Consider the following 17,589-nt stretch of genomic DNA (forward strand, 5'->3'; position numbering starts at 1 on the left):
TGTGAACTTTCTTGAGAAGTACTCCCAGGCCCATAGTTGTCTGTTTTTTAGAGGCTTAAAACAATGCACCCTTATTCTCGCATGGGTGGTATTGGGAATCCAGGAATCCAGGCATAGCCTCACCGGGTCCTGTGTTCCAGGGTGTTTCTCAGGCTGCAGTCAGTGTGTGCTCTCATCTGAGGGCTCGACTGGAGGAGGACCAGCATCTGCACTCCATCTCCTGACTGGTGGCAGGATTCTGCTCCTTGGGGACTCAGTTCTCACTGGTGGTTGGCCGAGGCCTTGCCACCTTAGACCCAATGTTTTTATCAGGTTCACCAGCCCCCTCCCCACACTCTCCACTTCCTCTGCTCTCTGTTTTGATCCATCCTTTGGTACATTACTTTCCCTAAAGAAGACCTTCTTCATCATTTCCATTAATTTACCAATGTCTACTGAATTTAAGTCCCTTCCTCTGGAGGGCTACTAACTTACTGATGCCTCTTAGGTGCCAGCAGACCTCGGGGGTGGGCCCTGTCTTCCCTTTACACGTGAGGCAGCTGACCAGTAGGGCCCCTCCAGAGCTGCTGCCCTGTGCACCGCGCCTTCTGCAGGGCCCTCGCGTGCCCACCAGCCTTTCCCTGCTGCTTCCCTACATGAGCTTTTCCACCCAGCACACCTCAGCCCCTCCTCCTCCTGCACCGATGTTCCTGGTACGGTCTGGGGCACTTTCTCCCTTCCCACCTGGAGACCTGACTCACGTGCCCCCTCCTCCCTGAGTCACTGCCTGATCGCTCTGTTGCCAACAACGTCTGCAGCCCCTTCTCTGTGATTCCAGCACACGGCATGTGTTCTGGTGCCAAAACACAGTCATGTTTTGCCCACCTGGATGCCCTGCGATGGTGTCATTACTCTTGTGCATAGGGAACCCGTCCTACTCATTGTCCCCCACGGGGCCTGACCCGTAGCAGGAACAGTGAACTGGAGTCCGGCTGTGTTTATCAGCTCCTTGCGTTTGACAGGTTCAGCGGGAGAGCCCAGGGCTCCCTGTGCCCGTCCCTTCTCCCTCCCTGGATCCACCTGCCACCCGCCCCCTGCCAGACTGTATCACTTCCCCCTGCTCTGCACTCTTCCCCTCAGCCGCTCTCATCCCGACCATAACTGTGTCTAGTACCCGCCACCCAGCAGACAGGAAGCTCTGGGAGGAAGGCAGGGGCCTGAGCCATCTTGCTTACTTGTTCCCCATTCCCTGGCACAGCATTTCACTCGAGAGTGGGCACTCTGTAATATTTGTTGAATAAGGGAGTGGGTAAACGAGTGAATGAATGAATGGATCAACTCAAGAGCAGTTTAATATGGTGTAAGGTCAGGCACCAGCTGGTATTTTGCAGACTTCTGTGTTGGAAACGCAGAGGTCACTGGAGGGCATCTGAAGGTTTGAAGGAAGAGGGATATCAAACCATCTTAGGGTTGGCAGAGTGAATCAGTGGAAGGGAGGTAAATCTTTCTGATCTGGAAAGTAATATCAAATTGTAGTTATGAAAATTGGGGGAAACTTTTCCACGTCACGTTTTTTTCAGGGATATATAAGATTACTTCCAGGTTTTGCAACTTTTTTTTTTTTTTTTTTTTTTAGAAATTAGAAGATGACTAGAAAAAACAATGGCCATTTTGCCGAGGAGAGTCTTAATTGACAAAGCTAATGATCTAGAAAAACCTATGTTGGAAAATGTCACTTTATTATATGTGTCTGGAAGTGCAGATGGGAAAACAGGTTTTTTTCTTTTTGCAGCAGATTCATTAAGTGTTTAGAAAGAGGTTCTCTCTGTACCGCCTTCCCCAGCCTGAGAAGCTCGAGACTAAATCTAAACTCTCTTCTCTCGTGTCTGTTATGAAGCAGGTGGCTGTGCTGCCCTTTATAGCAGACCTGCAGCCTCCGCACCATCCTGTCTCAGCCTCTGCTCCCGGGCCCCAGAGCATCAGCAGGAGTGTCCAGGTGACAGTTAACTCTGAGCCAGGTCAAACCGTAGCCTGGCCAGAGAGATGCCTTATCACACCTCGCTGACCGTCTGTCTCATCCCCTAGGTGTTGTTTCAGAGTCTCTGCAGCCCTGAGCTGCCCCCAGGCTCACCCGTTCCCAGTTTACTAAGAGAAAACTCAGACCAGATGACAGGAATTTCTTCTATTTCTTGTTGTCTCCATCTCAGTTTCTTTGTGTCTTTGCCTCCCTCAGTCCCTCTGAGAAGGAGTCCTGGCCAGCAGCTAAGGTGAGCCTGGTGGCCCGTGCCCAGAGCTCTGTGACATTGCTCTGGGTGCCGTCTCTCCATCCCCATCTTTCTCATCCTTTCCTTCCTGCCCAGCTTTAGCCCTTGGGTTTACAGAACGTCCCTGTGCCTTTGAGATAACGTCCTGTCCCCTTCTGTCTTTAACCACAGCATGTACCAAGAATATTCCATGCTTGAGAGTTCTTCGAGCCCCTGTGGTCTAGGCCCTCCCACTGCCCCACCAGTGACATACCCCCTGGTGGGTCCCTGGGCCACCAGTTGTCCGATCCCGTGGCTGTCCCACTGCCCTGTCTCCTCGACCTCTGTGACGTTCCTGCTGACCCTTCAAGCTCACTCTTCCCGGGGCTTCTCTCACTGCCATTCCTGCCCCCCCCCCCGAATAGAAGTGCTCCCCAACTTTCGGGACTCTGGGTTAGGAGTTAGACCTGGTTTTCAAAACCCAGTTCTAAAATCTTCTCTCATATATGACTGTAATCAAAAGTCATCTTATATTGAAAGGTGACTTAAGTTAATATATTGGATTTCTTGCTTTCGGTTCCAAGTGAACAATTTGATAATTGCCTGTTTTATAGGTAGTGCTTAAAAGCTATGCACTGATTAAACTGTTCTTTCACTGAAAATTTGTATCCAGATATTGACTGCTCCAACAAAATGGTATTATTCTTAGAAAGTGAGACAGTATTTTCTCTGATAAAAACGAGAGTGAAATCCATCTCATAACTATTGATCAGTAAAGCATCTAATTAAGGAAATATAAGGCAAAGCATATTTTTTTGTGGAAAAAGAAGTAGACTTGCATTGTCTCACTCGTCCTGCTGGGCTCTCACTTGGGCTTATCTTCAGAGATGGAAGCTGGGCAGAGCCTGGTACAGTCCTGCACGATTTGATCGGCCCTTTTCCTCTTCTTGATTTTATACCTGGTTCTGTTTCAAGGTAGACTCTAACTTTACAGAAGAATTTTTTTTATGACTTCTTTTCCCTAAGAAATTTTGATGCCAGTAGGGAAATAGCCTGGTTTTTAAATTTTTATCTTTTGGTAGAACAACGCTCGAAAGAGTTATGGTACCTTTTCTGGACTCAAAAGGAGAGAGGGACATTTTTTTATCAACTGAAGCTGAATATAAAATAATTTTGCTTAATCAAAAAGAAAGCTCTCAGCTACTTTACCCAAAGGCACGGACATTTTAAATTACACTTGGTTAGTCAAGTGAGTTGTCTTGACTTACTGTAATAACATCCTGTTGTGCCTCTAACACATTGTAGCCCTGTAATTCAGTTCACTGTAGTTTTAATGGGGGCATTTTTACCAAAAATGTTAGAAAAATTTTTTTATTTATCAAATCTCAGGGTGATACGTTTGAAAGTTCCCTTTTCAGGGGATACAAAAAAGGTTTTCTATTCTGAGCAATAGCTCTTTATCAGTGACTTTATATTGTTCATACCTCCCTCCCTCCCTCCCTCCCTCTGTCTCTCTCCGTCTTTCTGTCTGTCTCTCTCCTGGAGATACAGAGAGCTTTCCTGTGTACCCAGCCATGGAGCAAGAGGAGTGGCCTCTGTACCTCTCCTCCTTGCTTGGAACATTTGTGCTTTTGCTCTCCTGATGGGAAGGGGACCCAGAGAAGTAGTGTTGGGGATTTTCTCTTTGGTACCTTGTAGCACAGTTTAAGCATCCGGAATACAGAAAAGGAAGGGAGAGGAGTAGTCTGCGATGGTGGGGGCACCAGCGCCCTCACCACTGGTCGCGTACACGCTCCCTGTGGACCCCAGCACCTGCAGGGGTCGCGAAGACGCACTGAACCTTGGTGCTGTGATCTCAGCCACCCACTCTTACCCACCTCCCTTGTGACCAGCAGCTGGCTGTGTGCAGCAGGGACCTCTACCCTGGATTTTGTTATCCTTGGGATTTACCAGGGTTAGCTCATAGCAGCTGGTGACCAAGTAGCGTATGTGATGTGTGGATCCATGTGATGTGCCTGAGCATGTGAGGGTTTCAGAGGCTTGCTCAGTTGTGGGAACCCTCCTGAATCCTTAGGACTGATGTATTACGTCAGAATGTGGCCGGTCTTTATCAGAATCCCAAGTCTGAAATACGCGGGTTCTCAGGCTCCGTGGTGCACCCCTGGGTTCATCGCTTACTAGCTGCTCGTGACTTCAGCTTCCTTTAGGCTTAAAGGCAGGACATTTAAGGCGCCAAAGTTCATTTCTCTAACAACTTGACAACGAGGAGAGTTGAAAGTAGCCAAAGAGATGGCACCCGTGTAAGCACTTGGAGGTAACACTGGTTTAATGATTGATAAAGCTGCGGGGTGTCTTAGAGGCTGTTCACAGTTATCATGAAAATGGTAGGCGTTCCAGGTAATGTAATATTGGAAGTTGTTGGGACACCAATGTGGCATAATTCTAATGAAGAAAATACCAGAAAGTGAATTCCAGATATGACCTCTATGTTTTAAAGTGTATTAAAGGAAAAGAGTGTACCTATCTACATGTATTTGGTACATATGTGTTTTCTGGGACCAGGGTTCTTCATGTCCAGAATAACAGGGGAATTGGGCTAGATGATCTCAAAGTTACCACCTGGGTCTGAGATTTTATGACTATAGATAGCGACTTTAACTAAATATGGCGTGCTTTCTGGTGGTTTGGAAATAACAGACATAAACATTCTTAGTTTTGGTAATATTGCCTGCCTCTAAGCGTTGTAATGTCCTTTAAAATATCTCTGTGCTGAATTTTAAATGAGAGCAATATTTACCAAGCATTTTCCTAGAATTTCAACAGGAAAAAAACGTGTTTACCGTATCAGAACTTAACCTTAATTTATAAAAGCGGGACAACTAATTATCCTTTGCCTTTCAGTAATCTCCAGAAAACTTTTGCCTGGTTATTATCCCAGCCCCATCATTTATTAACTGGGTAATGACCTTGGACATGCTGTTAATTTCTCTGTCCCTCAGTTTTTGCAGCAACAGAATGGGTCTACTAATAGTGCCTATTTCACAGGAAGCAGGATGATTAAATTATGTAATACACGTAAAGTTCAGTAAAGCTCTCAAGAGTTCCTTGCACAGACTGCTTAGTAAATGGTGACTGTTAATCCCTCCCTTCCTCCTTCCCTCTCAGTTTCTCAGTCTCTCTCTGTCTCTCTGTCTGTCTCTGTGTCTCTGTCTTCTAGAGATACAGAGAGCTTTCCTGTGTACCAAGCCACGGTAATTCCTTTTCTGGGACAAGGTTTGTATGCATCTCTGAACGTCAGTCTCCCTATCAAGGAGATGGGCTTCATAATGGTGGTCAGAATGCTCTCCTCTTATGAATGACTGGTGCCCCGAATCATGCTAGCTTGATTAATTTAACCAGAGTCCAAAGTCTCTATCCTGAATTGTTGAAATCTAAAGTAGCCGAAATGAAAAATAAAATTCTATGAAGCTGATGATAAATAATTCTAGCCTGCTTTTCTGATGCAAATGCATCCTTCTAAAAATGAAAACTGCTTTTTACCATTCTGTTTATTTCTAGTTTCTTTGGTGATAAGTTGAGGAGTTGCAAGTATTGCTTGCTTGCTGGAGTTATTATCTTTTTGCAGACCAGAAGAGAGATTCGATCATGGTTTGGAGTCCTCAAGTTAATCAGCAGATTGAGATATTTGGGGGTGGGGAGTGTCAAAGGCAAAGAAACAAAAGATTTAAGAGCTTAGAAAAAAGATAGAGGCTGCTCTCTGACCCCCTTTTCAGATGAGGAGACGGAGGCTCGGCGTCAGGTGATCTGAGGTGACCAGGGAGGATGAGGCTGTCTCTGTTAAGGTGCACCGCTGCTGGGGTGAGTTGGAGTGGCACGGTGGAGGGCCATTTGGGACAGGGAACTGCTGGGCTTGGTCCATTTTGCCCCTTATTGGATTCTTAAAGTAGAGTAAAGCTTTCTCAGATATGCTTGAAGATAGATTTTTGGGGAAAAAAGAGAGAAGATTCTTTGACCCTAGATAGTGGGAAAATACCCTATTCATGAGAGATGGCAGACAGAAGGAAAGGAAGCCCAGATCTGTTTCTCCGGAAGCCCGTGGGCAGTGCCTGTGTGCGGTGCTGCAGGGGAGGAGCGTGGCAAGCACGTGACCCTGGGGTGGGGTCTGGTCACCGCCACATCGCCTGCTTACCCTGGCGCTGCCCCTCGCCACCTTTGGAGTCGCCACTCCTCTGTCCCACCTGTCACTTTGGCCATGACGGGTCCACCGAGAGGAAATCTCCTAGCCCCCAGGTCGCGGCTCGCCCTTCGCTGCTGCCCAGGGCAGAGGGCAGGGGGAGCGTTTCCCTCTCACTGTGGAGGAGAGCGTTTCTCTGAATGAGGTATCGTGCGAGGCACCGGGGGTTCCCTAGTGGTAAAAAGGACGTCGTCCCTGCCCCGCTCACCTCCTCGGGCAAAGAACTGTGAACCGAATGTGCCTGTGTGCGTGTACACGCACACACATGCATACGCACGCACGCACTTGCACACACGCACGCGTGCGCGTGTGCACACGGTGGGAAAGAAGGGCCCAGGACTGGGAGGACACAGAGCAGAGAAACCTGGTGGTCGGAGAAGGAGGGTCTGGGCTGTAACCTCTGGCATCACCTTTCTTTTTAAAGTCACTTATCTGACTGCTGCCTGGCAGGACCCCTGTGAGGATAGTGACTGTGTCCTCCTGTCACACAGCACCTCGCAGAGCATTCAAGATAGTCAGTAAATGCAGTATTTGTTGAATTTCTAGTCCTAACCTATTCAGCTTTTTTCTGAGTCAATGAATATTTGTTGAGTGAACAAATGATTGACAGTCAAAAATGTAGATTGATTATGACTAAATTTGATTCGTGGCTGATTGCCCCTCTTCAGGGAATACAAATGGTAACCAATAAAGTTTTTAAACAGGCATATCTTTTTCAGTGTTTCAGTAGATTTCAATTTAATCTAAACTGGATGTAGGTTATAGATTTCAGTGTTCCAATGAAAAAACCAATTCTTCCATCCTAAAGTAATTTCATGAATTTATTGAACAGCGTTGATATTTCTCTACTAAACTCATTTACTTAATTAAAATTTTTGTATTATAAGGTAATACCCATTTGCTATAAAAATTAAGTATAAGGGAAAAGCAGGCAGTTTAAATTTAATGTGTATTGATGTATTTATTTGATCGTATTGAGTGACTTCAAAGAACTTTATGATGAAAAATTCCCTGAAGAGTTGGGTGTAACCTGTGTTTAAAAATGAAAGTCTTTAAAATTGATTTTTTTTCCCTCAAGAGCCAAATGCGTGAACCGTGCTTTGATTCTGATTTATGGTCATCAAAACTAAGTTCTAGATTCAAAAGATATTTTGCAATTTGTCATTCAGTTAAACTGTGTTATATCCACTTAGAAAATGAAATACGAGCAGGAGGGTTGAGGACCTACTAGAGATTGCTGCCTGACGTGCTGCTTCTAGTTAGCCTGTTTTTGGAGCAGGAGGGGGAACCTCAGTGTTCTAAGTGTAAATTTTCCTTCTGCCCCTTCCCTGCCCCCTGCCTTTTAATACATATGCCAAATACAGTCTTCGACATGTTTTAGTTAGGAAGTTCAAATTGCATGCTACTGTGGTTTTTTATCAGAACAAAATAGGTACAACTTCTAAATTATGTTTTGTCATTCCTGATACTATAGAGCCATTAATAGGTCACTGAACTACCATACATATTTTTCAAGTTAACAATTGATTATATATTACAGCAGGTTGTAAAATTCTTTAAAATGCAGTATTTAGGAGTCATTTTTATGAACTGAGCTACTTTCCTTTTAATATATTTAAATGCCTCATTGAAGGTGATTATTAAATGTATTCAACTCAGTTTCCATATAAAAACTGGTCAAGGTTAGAGATGAGTATTCTTTAGAAAAGTAAAGATCTGATTTTGAGAAGTGTTTGTGTCCTAGAGGCCATTTGTGTGTTTTAATCTTTTTTTGTTTAATTTCCTTAGAGTGTTTTGAATCTTTCTTTAGGTTAAATGTGGTTTTTTTTAAAGAATTGTTTTAGGAAATACCTGTCCATATATTTATGAAAGTGCTTGTCTTTATTTTATTTTTTGAAATGTTTACTGTTAAATATTAAAAACAAGAAGCAGCTTTAACTCAAATGTATTTTGTTTCTGTGCAGAGCTGTTGCAAAGCTGTTTCACATACTAGATGTTTCTGAATTAGGAATTCACATAATAATGAATTCTGCTTATTTTGCTTCTCCACCAAGATTTGTTGTGTGAGCTTAAAATAAGGCTGCAGCTGATTCGTGTAGCACATATTAACTGTTTATTTAGTTTAAGTACATGTCTGTATCTTTCATTTCTGATCAACCTGAAAAATTTGCATGCTACACAGCAGTCATCTTCTTTATACTTTATTAAATATCTGTCAATTATAAATATCAAGGTTTTACATTAATGTCAAGATAGTACATCAAAAATTCATGGAATATGTGACTTTTTCCAAGGGTATTTAATACTTAATGCATTTGTGTCATTTTTCTTTCCCGAGATATTGACAGGTTTTATTAAGTGTTTGTTAGGGAGATTTCATTTTTATCAAGGGACTATAAAGAGAAGCTGCATGCTAAATCAATTTTTAAAAGGCAGAATATTGTTCATTTTTTCATCTTCAACTCTTGTAATCCATAGGTTTTATTTAAATTTCTTCTTGGTTTATTTTTGTTTTATGTGAGTGATAGTTCAAGACAGAACTTTAATAAGGATCAAATATGCTGACTGTAGTGGTTTTTAATTTCCTTAAGCATAGCTACCAGACCCATGCAATATGGTAAATTCTTCAAAATGTCATACTTACATATTTAGCAATATTACTTCTTTTTATTGAAGCCAAACAAACGATTTTAGATATTAATCTTCCCCAAACATAGTGATTATTTTGTACTAGGTACAATATTACTGTGTCTCATCTGGAACACCTCCTATGGTAGAAGAGGGAATGGGAGAGAGCGTCCCTGGGTTGTCAGGCTTGACTTAAGGAAACAAGAATCCTCTTTTAAAAGTAAGCTCTATAGGGCTTCAAGTCTGATTATGAGCTACAGGAACTGTTCATATCTCCAACTTCAGATGTTTATAATGCACAAGAAAGTGAAAATGTCGATCACTTAAAAAATATGGGCTTGTTTCTAAACCTGTATTTATGGGGTGGGTGGGGAGTGGGGAGGAAGTTAATGCTTGGTGGACCCTATGGCCTGCTCCTTTTGGGCCCGGGTACCTGAGAGACCCCATCAATGTCGTCTTTCTCTACTGCCAGACAGACCCTCACTCATCCCATGTGTAGCTAGATCTTGGAAACAGCTATCTCAAACTAATTAGCCACAATGAGTAAGTTTTCTGCTTTCATTTACAGTTTTTAAAGTACAGGTTAGGAATGTCTTCTATTGGAGATAAACAAAACCCTTATAAGATTTTGCTCTATAAATGAGGAGTGTTCAGTTATCCTCCCCATAAAGTGTGAACTTAGTGACTTTCATCTAAGAACATTTTTAGGAGCTTTCAAGTAACTTCAGGTTAATATTATAATTTTTGGAAAATGTATTTTTAAACGTTAAGGCTTGATGTGTTAAAAAAAATTCTGTCCAGAGCTTAGTGTTTGGAATAGACATATTTCTTATTCTTGTTTATTTTTTCAGGGTATGTGAAAATACTTATTTTTAAAGTTAAATGCTTTTCACGTGAAAATCACTTCAATATTTGAATGTTTCAAGATCCTTGTAAAACTATTATATAATAATTTAAAGAGGTAGGTTGGTTTCTTTTTTTCTTCTTTTTTTTTTTTTAGAAACCAAATTTCTCTTGAGTAAAGCTGAGCCAGTAGCCATTCTGGATAAACCCCGGTTTGCTTTAGGATAAGTTGCTCTGGGGGCCTTGCCCTAGGAAATAATTCAAGAACTCTGCAGCTGTAACCGATTCCGCCATGAGGCCAGTAGGTGGCGCTGGTGTCACAGCAGTGAGGGCCCCGTTGAAATGGAAGATACTTGCCTTTCTCTATAGCCTCAAATTCCACTTCAGTATAACTGTTAAGTGCATGTGTCTGTGGTAGAATAGCTTTTTTTTAAAACCAGAATTACGTACAGTGGGCACACCTTATTTTTGAAGCAGATAAGAACAACTATTTCTAACAGATTCTGCAAATATTACGTAACTCTATAGCCAAAATAATCTTCAAAATTAACCTGAAGAAAGCATTTGCGTATTTTTTCCCTTGCGTATTCTTTACGACTTCGTCAGGCCTGTGAACATAAACTTGTATTTTTGGTAAGAAATGTATATAAATAGTAGGAAGGGAGACATTTTGGAGAGTTAATTTTCCATCTTTTTGGTCCTTGGGGAGGCTGCCCTTGTTTGAAGAGTTTTCTTCGTAGAGTCCAAAGCTATTTAAAGATCTTTGAGTGTTTGGAACATTCTTCCACAAGTCGTTTTGACATTCAGCATTCTAATTTTGAAAATTGTCATCTCTTCTCCTATTCAGTAAGTCAAACTTTTCGAGGGGGGAGGGGTCGAATTTTTAATACTCAGGGGTTTTAGCATTGGAATTTACCAGCTTTCAAAATACCACAGGGCATTCCCCAGCTTAAATGAATTTAAAACATTTTAAAATAACAAAAGCAACAATGCTTTCCCCCCTCCTAGAGTTTGAGAAGAGATAGGATGTGCAACATTCCCAGCAGGTCAGACTGTGTGAAGCTTCATTTTATTATAAGTGAAAGGAAATTTTAGCAATGGAATTTCTTTTCTTTAAAGTTCTGAAAAATTTCTATGGTACTTATCATCAAATTAGTTTTGGGTGGAGGGGCAGTTCTTATCTGCGGAATTTGTACTCTTACGAGGAAAAACCTGAGCACCCTTATGGTCAAGTTCCATAATTAAATGGAAAGCTTCTTTAGGACTCTTAGGACACAGGCTTGCATTTCACTCATTACAAAGAAGAGGCAATAAGAAGCTTCTCCTTGAATCTTTGCTGTGCTTGACCATGGTATTGGGTTTTTTTTTTTTAAACCAGAGATAGTTTTTTCTCATCTTCCTAGCTAGAATAATGCAGCTGGAGAATGCCCCTGAGCGATATTATTTTATTTTTTTTATTTTATATTTTGACCTAAATTATATCTTCTTTAATTTCATTTTTATTGTCAGAACATTTACATATTATGTGACTGTATTTCCATATGTTGACTTTTCTTCCAAAGGGTTAAAACTGGGTTTAGGATCAGAGGGGAGAAGCAGGCACCTGGGAGCTAGCACCCAATTGGCAGCCTTTTGTAATATATAATTTGCCTAAAATTGCGCGCCGAGCACAAGCTTTTGTTTTCTAATTGATTTACGGTTCGAGCCACTTTTACCTCATCCCCTACTGTCCTGCATACGGTGCCAGCGAGTACAGTGCAGTGAGCGATGATAAATTACCATATGCACTTGTGATGGTAATGCGTCAAAAGTCAGAACTGCACACTGCACGGGGCTCCGTGCATTTGCAGTGCTGCAGAGACGGTGCAGCCGAATCGCACCGGTATCTCAGAACTCACCATTTGATCACTTACTGCAATCTGTCTGTCAGCCTGTAATGGAAACCGAAGATTAAAATTATACTGTTACAGCTTTGAATTTCTTAGTTGAGACGCAGTTTTTTAAGTGCTCGAAAGGCCCAAGGTGGGGGGAGTATTGTGGAGAGAGAGGATGTGAGATGTGTACAATTTTCTCTGAAGTGTGGAGTTTTGGATATTTTTATCAAATGTTCTTTTGTCCAGAGACAAAAAGAAAAGGAGTAGAATTCACATATGCCGATCTCGATTTTATCTTTATTACATTTGTTTGTAAAATGTAATTCATAATTTCACAAACTGTGTTTTTCTTGATTTTCTGTATTTGAGCTGCATCTGCCATGTTGTGTGATTCATTTGCACGTAACAAGTTGATTTCCTTCCAAATGATTTTAAGTCAGAGATAAATGAAAGAAGTTTCAATTTATTAGAGTGCCTTTAGTTGTTCCTTTTATTGATGCAAGAAGAGATTTGGACTATTCGTGAGGGCTGTACAGCACATTAAGGCAAGAGATGCAAAGGGAGGCTGGGACAGACACCTGACTTGGAGACTCCGGGTTTCCGTGTACACGAGAGACTTACGGTGTGGGTGTGCCTACCTTTTGTAAACTCAGTCCACCTTAAATTTTATTTCTGTGCCGTGTCTGTGGGTCCTGGTATCGAAATATGAAGCAGCAGATTTATGGCGGCTGCTGGGCACAACAAATTAAGTTGACAGTGATGTGAGAGCATAATAGCACGATGATCCCTCAGTAGCGCGGCTGGATGCCTCCTGCTTCATTTGGCTCTTGTTAGGATCTGTTAGGCAGCTAAATAATGAAATTTTGCTGACTGATTTCTGTTTTCCCTTTTTCTCTTTTCGCCTCTGCTTTCTAAAACTTCTAATTCCCAGACCCATCCTCATGCCCACAAACTGCCCTTGAAGGATTCTTTCACTTATGAGGACTACAGGTTGGTGTGAGGGGTGTGTGTGTGTGTGTGTGTGTGTGTGTGTGTGTGTGTGTGTGTGTGTGTGTGTGTGTGTGTGTTGGGGTGTGTGTGGGGTGTGGTGTACGTATGTGCGAGGCATGTGTTGGAGGGTGGTTTCTGAGTGAAATTGGGATCTCAGAAGTGCGAAGGGCTTGGGTAAGAAGTGACTTGCATGACTATTTAAAGCCTTAAAAAAGAGATTGTTCTTTCTGGAAGTTACACTGGACCCCGGGGCAGGGAGCAGCGTTTTAATAGCCATGTGGAAATTGCCATTAACCTGTGTTGGTGGGGATTAGTTGATAGAGCCATGTGATGCTCAAGATTAACATTAGTGTGGGGTGAGGATTTTTTTTTCAAACAGACTGTTTTAGCTCTTTAAAGTAGGGACTTCTTTTTAACAAAAAGATTTAATGCAGTGCACAACATAGGAAAAAAAAATACCATTCCACATTTTGTAGAGTTCTTAGAGGATTCCGATCAGAAAGGAGTTAGTGTTTGCTTCTCAGTGAGGCTCAAAATAGGTACAGAGTCAGCGTTTGGGTAAAAGAGGGGTGGGGTCTCTCCGCAGCAACGCGGACCGGGACCAGCTGAGGCCTGGCTGACTCTGTTCTAGGCCCTTCCTCCAGGCCGCTTTCTCCCGGGAACGTCCTCCCTTAATCTCTCACTCCTAGATTTCCCCTGGCTCCCTTTTCCTTCCATATCCCCCCTCCTCTTCTCTTTACCCTAGACTTAATTTTAAATGATGATGAACATCACCTTTGCGACTTAGGAAAGGGTTTTGAAAATTCGTGAGAGGTCAGGCACACCTCGGTTTTGGTTGAGTTGTGACTGCCGTGGGCTTTCAGATGTGCCGGCCATAATATGCCTCTTTTCTGATTGTTACAGGTGGGCGGTCTCTTCCGTTATGACTCGACAAAACCAGATTCCCACGGAGGATGGTTCCCGGGTGACCCTGGCGCTGATTCCTCTGTGGGACATGTGCAATCACACCAACGGCCTGGTAAGGACCTCCTCGGGTCGTGTTCATTAGCCGGCGAAGTTCTGCCTGCAAGTCACTGTCCCCTACTGCCCCCTCCAAGAGGAGCAGACAACGCCAAACCTCGCCCCCCATGAGGAGAGGCTGGCGTTTTTTTCTCTCTGTGTTTACTTAATCCTGAAAACGTGAGTCTTATATCACTTTCAGAAGCCACAGTGAACTGCATTTCTTTGCTAAGCCACGATTCCAGCCTAGACACATACATTTTCTTATCTTATTGGACGACAGACTTAAACCAAAGTTTCTTTTTTCTTATTCTTTTTAAAATACCAATTTATTGAAAAAAAATCCTTTCTCCTTCTGGGTTTTCCTTTTGTGTTGCTTGTTTTCTCTCCTTGCTGACTGTATTGTCAGTTACTTAAGTTTCTCTGATTCTTTCCTGCCCCCTCTCCCTTCACCTGCTATGCAGACACATCCTTGGCCCCGTTGATTAACCTGCTTTTGTTCAGGAGCCAGTCCTGGTGTCCCTGGCAGTGGGGCGGGAGGAGGTGCACTTCGGCGTTTGGCTCTTGGCCTTGGATGCAGGAGCCAGTTGGCATCATCAGACGTTGGAAAGATAGGGAGACGCTGTGAGGATTGTTAATCATGACGCATAGAGGAGGCTGCCTCTGTTTCTCAGCATTCTTCAGATTCTGAACCTCGGAGCAGGTTGCTCTGCTCTCTGTGCCGAGAAAGATTTCCTGATATTACTAGTTGGAAATATGATCAACTTCAGAACGTTTTGAATTTTTAAATATTATAATCGTATAGTGGTTTGGTTAGTTTTTTGTTCATCTTTTCTCAGTGTCAGCTTTCTTTGTTATTATTAGCAGTATTGTAAATAGACTGGTGCTACAAATGAGTATTTCACATCTAATTCCACAGAATGGCCAGAACACATGCCACGTGTGCCAAACACTTGAGAGAAACCCTAGTGTGAACCTGGGAAGGTCTAGCCACAGCACACTCTTAAATTGGAGAAAAAGAATATCTATACTTTTATAATTATATTTTTGCCTTAATTTAGATGTGCTTAATTTAGCCGTTTTGAGGCGTATTAGCGTATTTTATCATTTATTTTCATTAATGAATACAATTTTATATTTTGTTCTTTTTGTTTTCTTTCAGAGCTATTTTAAATGATTATAACATTGACGTTTAAAAATTTTTCAAATAGCTTTTAATATTTGACAGTAACATTTTTCTTTTTCTTGGATTAGGTCATTGGTTCCCAAACTTGATTGATCATTGGGGTTTATTTTTTTCTTTCTAAAATTTAACAAGTACATACTTTACTGTAAACAAAGAAAACCAGTTAAAGAAAACAGAAGCCTCTGCAGTGAAACTCGGAGGTCCCCTGCCAGTCCTGGGCCCCGGCGGCCCCGTGGCTGGTCCACTCGACGCCTCCTGGGTAGCTGGCTACTGGCTTTCTGCACGTCTCTCCCACTCTCTTGCTGTGCATTTGCACCTTCACATACTCACATACACACTGGTTTTGTGTGGCTTTCATGTAAACTACTCACTCTTTCCCCCCCTAAAAGTAAAAAAAAAAAAAAAAAGTTAGTTTATCTCAAAATAAAAATAACGAATTGATGACAACTACTAATACTGTCTTTTTCCTAATACTGTTCATCAGGTCTCAGCCACCGCAGTCCTGGCAGAAACACTGCTAACCTTGAGAAGGTTTATCCAGGATGTTAGTGCTTTTTCTTGCAGCGGTTGTCTTCTCTGCACACTTAACTCTACTACACCTTTGTTGGACAGTTTCCCACCGTAAAAATAACACTTGATGGGAAATTTTGTCTGGTAGGATTTCAGAATCTCTTTTAGCACTATGAGGTTGTATGTCATACATATTAACAGTTAATCTCTTTTAAAATAAGGTACTTGAAAGAAAGGCTTAGCTTTTCAGACAGTAGATTTCTTTTTTGTGTGTGTCTGTCCTGACAGTCGTTGTCTGTCTGATCTGACTACCGCTGGGGGAGCTGATAGAAATTTGTAACCCAGCAACGCTGCGTGCTTCTAACAGTGTCCCCAAACCTGGTTATGGGGGTAGAAATGGAGGAATCAAGCCTGTGACAGTGATTCCAAACCAGCAGCAGCAAGGAAAAGCACGAGAAATTAAGAGGCTGGATGAATATCTAGGCCGGGCTGGAGACTCTAGCGAACGTGATCTATTTCCTAGCCACTCCGAGAAACAAGCGTAGACAGGTTTATAAGGCGGCGTGTTGGGCTGTGAGGCATAATGTATCTAAATTCTGCGTGGCTTGTTCAGAACTAACGGGAACAGGTCTGCTTTCCCTTTTTTGAGGTTGTTCAGTTTATACAGAGAAGGATGCTTCTAAGTGGGCTTCGGCCTCTGTATTAGTTCCAACAGGTAAAGCGTGTTGGAATGATCAGCCCTTGTATTTGGATACGTGACCCTACCAACCAGGATGAAAGGGCTTTGGAAGATTCAAGCAGAATTGCAGGGGGCTCTTTTTCGAGGCCCTTCTGTTTGAGTGTTGAAGATCTGAAACATTTAGATGTGCATGAGGCTTCCAGTCTCAAGGTGAAAGCCCAGGTGTTTACAGTAGCAGACAGGGCCCCCTGCTCAGCCTGTCCTCGCTACACCCCAGTCTGTCTGGGCCCTACACGCCCACCGAGGGCCTCTGTGCTGACTGTTCCCGCTGCTTCCCCAGGCTGGGCCATCCTGAGCACCACGCATAGGATGGCCACACCTCCCCACCCACGGGCCTCCCTTCCTGTCCTCCACCGTCTGTCTCCTGTGCTTCCGCGTGCTCCTCTTATAGATTGTTGGCCCTCCCCCTTCCCTCCTGCTTCCCCTGACTTCCTTCTGCCTGTTCGTGCTCCTGTCAGGCCCCTGGGTACTGCCTGCACCATGGAATGCCAGCCTTCTAGGGCTGGGAGGTCATGGGCAATCCCCACTCTGTACCTTATCATCAGGGTCATGTTTGGGGGTCATAAAAGTGATTTGGATATTGGGCAGGAACTTCATGGAGCTGATTTTTTTATCAAGTGTTTAAGCTGTTCTGTGAGTGAAAATGAGCCAGAACACCTGCCTTCATTTAGTCCTCGTTGCTTTCGTATTTCTCATTGGTCTTGGTTCTGGGGATACTGGGTTTAAAGAGGAGTGTTATCTGCCCTTCCATCCCCAAATGCCATTCCCTGGACTCAAAAGTAATCTTTTGAGCTGTTGATACCTTGAATAGCAAAGTAGCAGTTGTAGCCGTCTTGAATTTTGATTCTCCAGGATAAAATGAGGAGATCGAAGTAATTAATGAGCATTTACAGACAATCTAAGAGATTGGGGGCTGCTCTGAGGGACAGACTTCTGAGAAGGAGCTTTTAATATAAATTGGAGAGCCTATTCTTTTCCCTGCATCAAGCAGATATTCTCAAGGGCGAGGGCAGTGTCAGGTGTTGGGCCCGGTGAGCTAAGCTCCAGGCGCCGAGGTGAAAAGGGCTAGGCTGCAGGTCTGGATGGTGGGGGGTGCACAGATATAAATACCCTATTACTGGGTGGGAGAGGCTTTGGGGAACAGAGAGGGAGGGTGGGATGAAGGGGGGCATCTCCAGAGAAGCCGGGGCTCAGGCAAAGCAGGAGCTGAAGGTGGTTGCAGGCACGAGGGAGCGGGGACGGCGCCCGGAGTGGCAGGCGAGTGGCGTGTCCAGAGACCGTAGGGAGGTGTGGGCCTCCTTGTAAACTGGCCTTGCTCAAAAATTTGGATGTTTTCTGCAAGGCAAAGTGGAGCACCACTGAAA

The 17,589-nt window shown here is 43.2% G+C and overlaps 1 protein-coding gene across 3 annotated transcripts in view; it reads left to right on the forward strand.

Annotated features, from left to right (window-relative positions):
• SETD3 (SET domain containing 3, actin N3(tau)-histidine methyltransferase) overlaps positions 1–17,589 on the forward strand; it is a 69,608-nt gene that overhangs the window by 43,598 nt on the left and 8,421 nt on the right. For all 3 annotated transcript variants that reach the window (XR_009518293.1, XM_060003942.1, XM_060003941.1), the window contains exons 7-8: positions 12,733–12,791; positions 13,695–13,809. Coding sequence is in view for 2 of the 3 variants with exons in the window: in XM_060003942.1 (XP_059859925.1) it covers positions 12,733–12,791; positions 13,695–13,809 (174 nt within the window). In the remaining variant the exon portion in view is untranslated. The remainder of the gene's footprint in view (positions 1–12,732; positions 12,792–13,694; positions 13,810–17,589) is intronic.

The sequence above is a fragment of the Delphinus delphis genome, chromosome 2 (assembly GCF_949987515.2).
Source record: "Delphinus delphis chromosome 2, mDelDel1.2, whole genome shotgun sequence".
In the NCBI taxonomy this organism is placed as follows: Eukaryota; Metazoa; Chordata; class Mammalia; order Artiodactyla; family Delphinidae; genus Delphinus; species Delphinus delphis.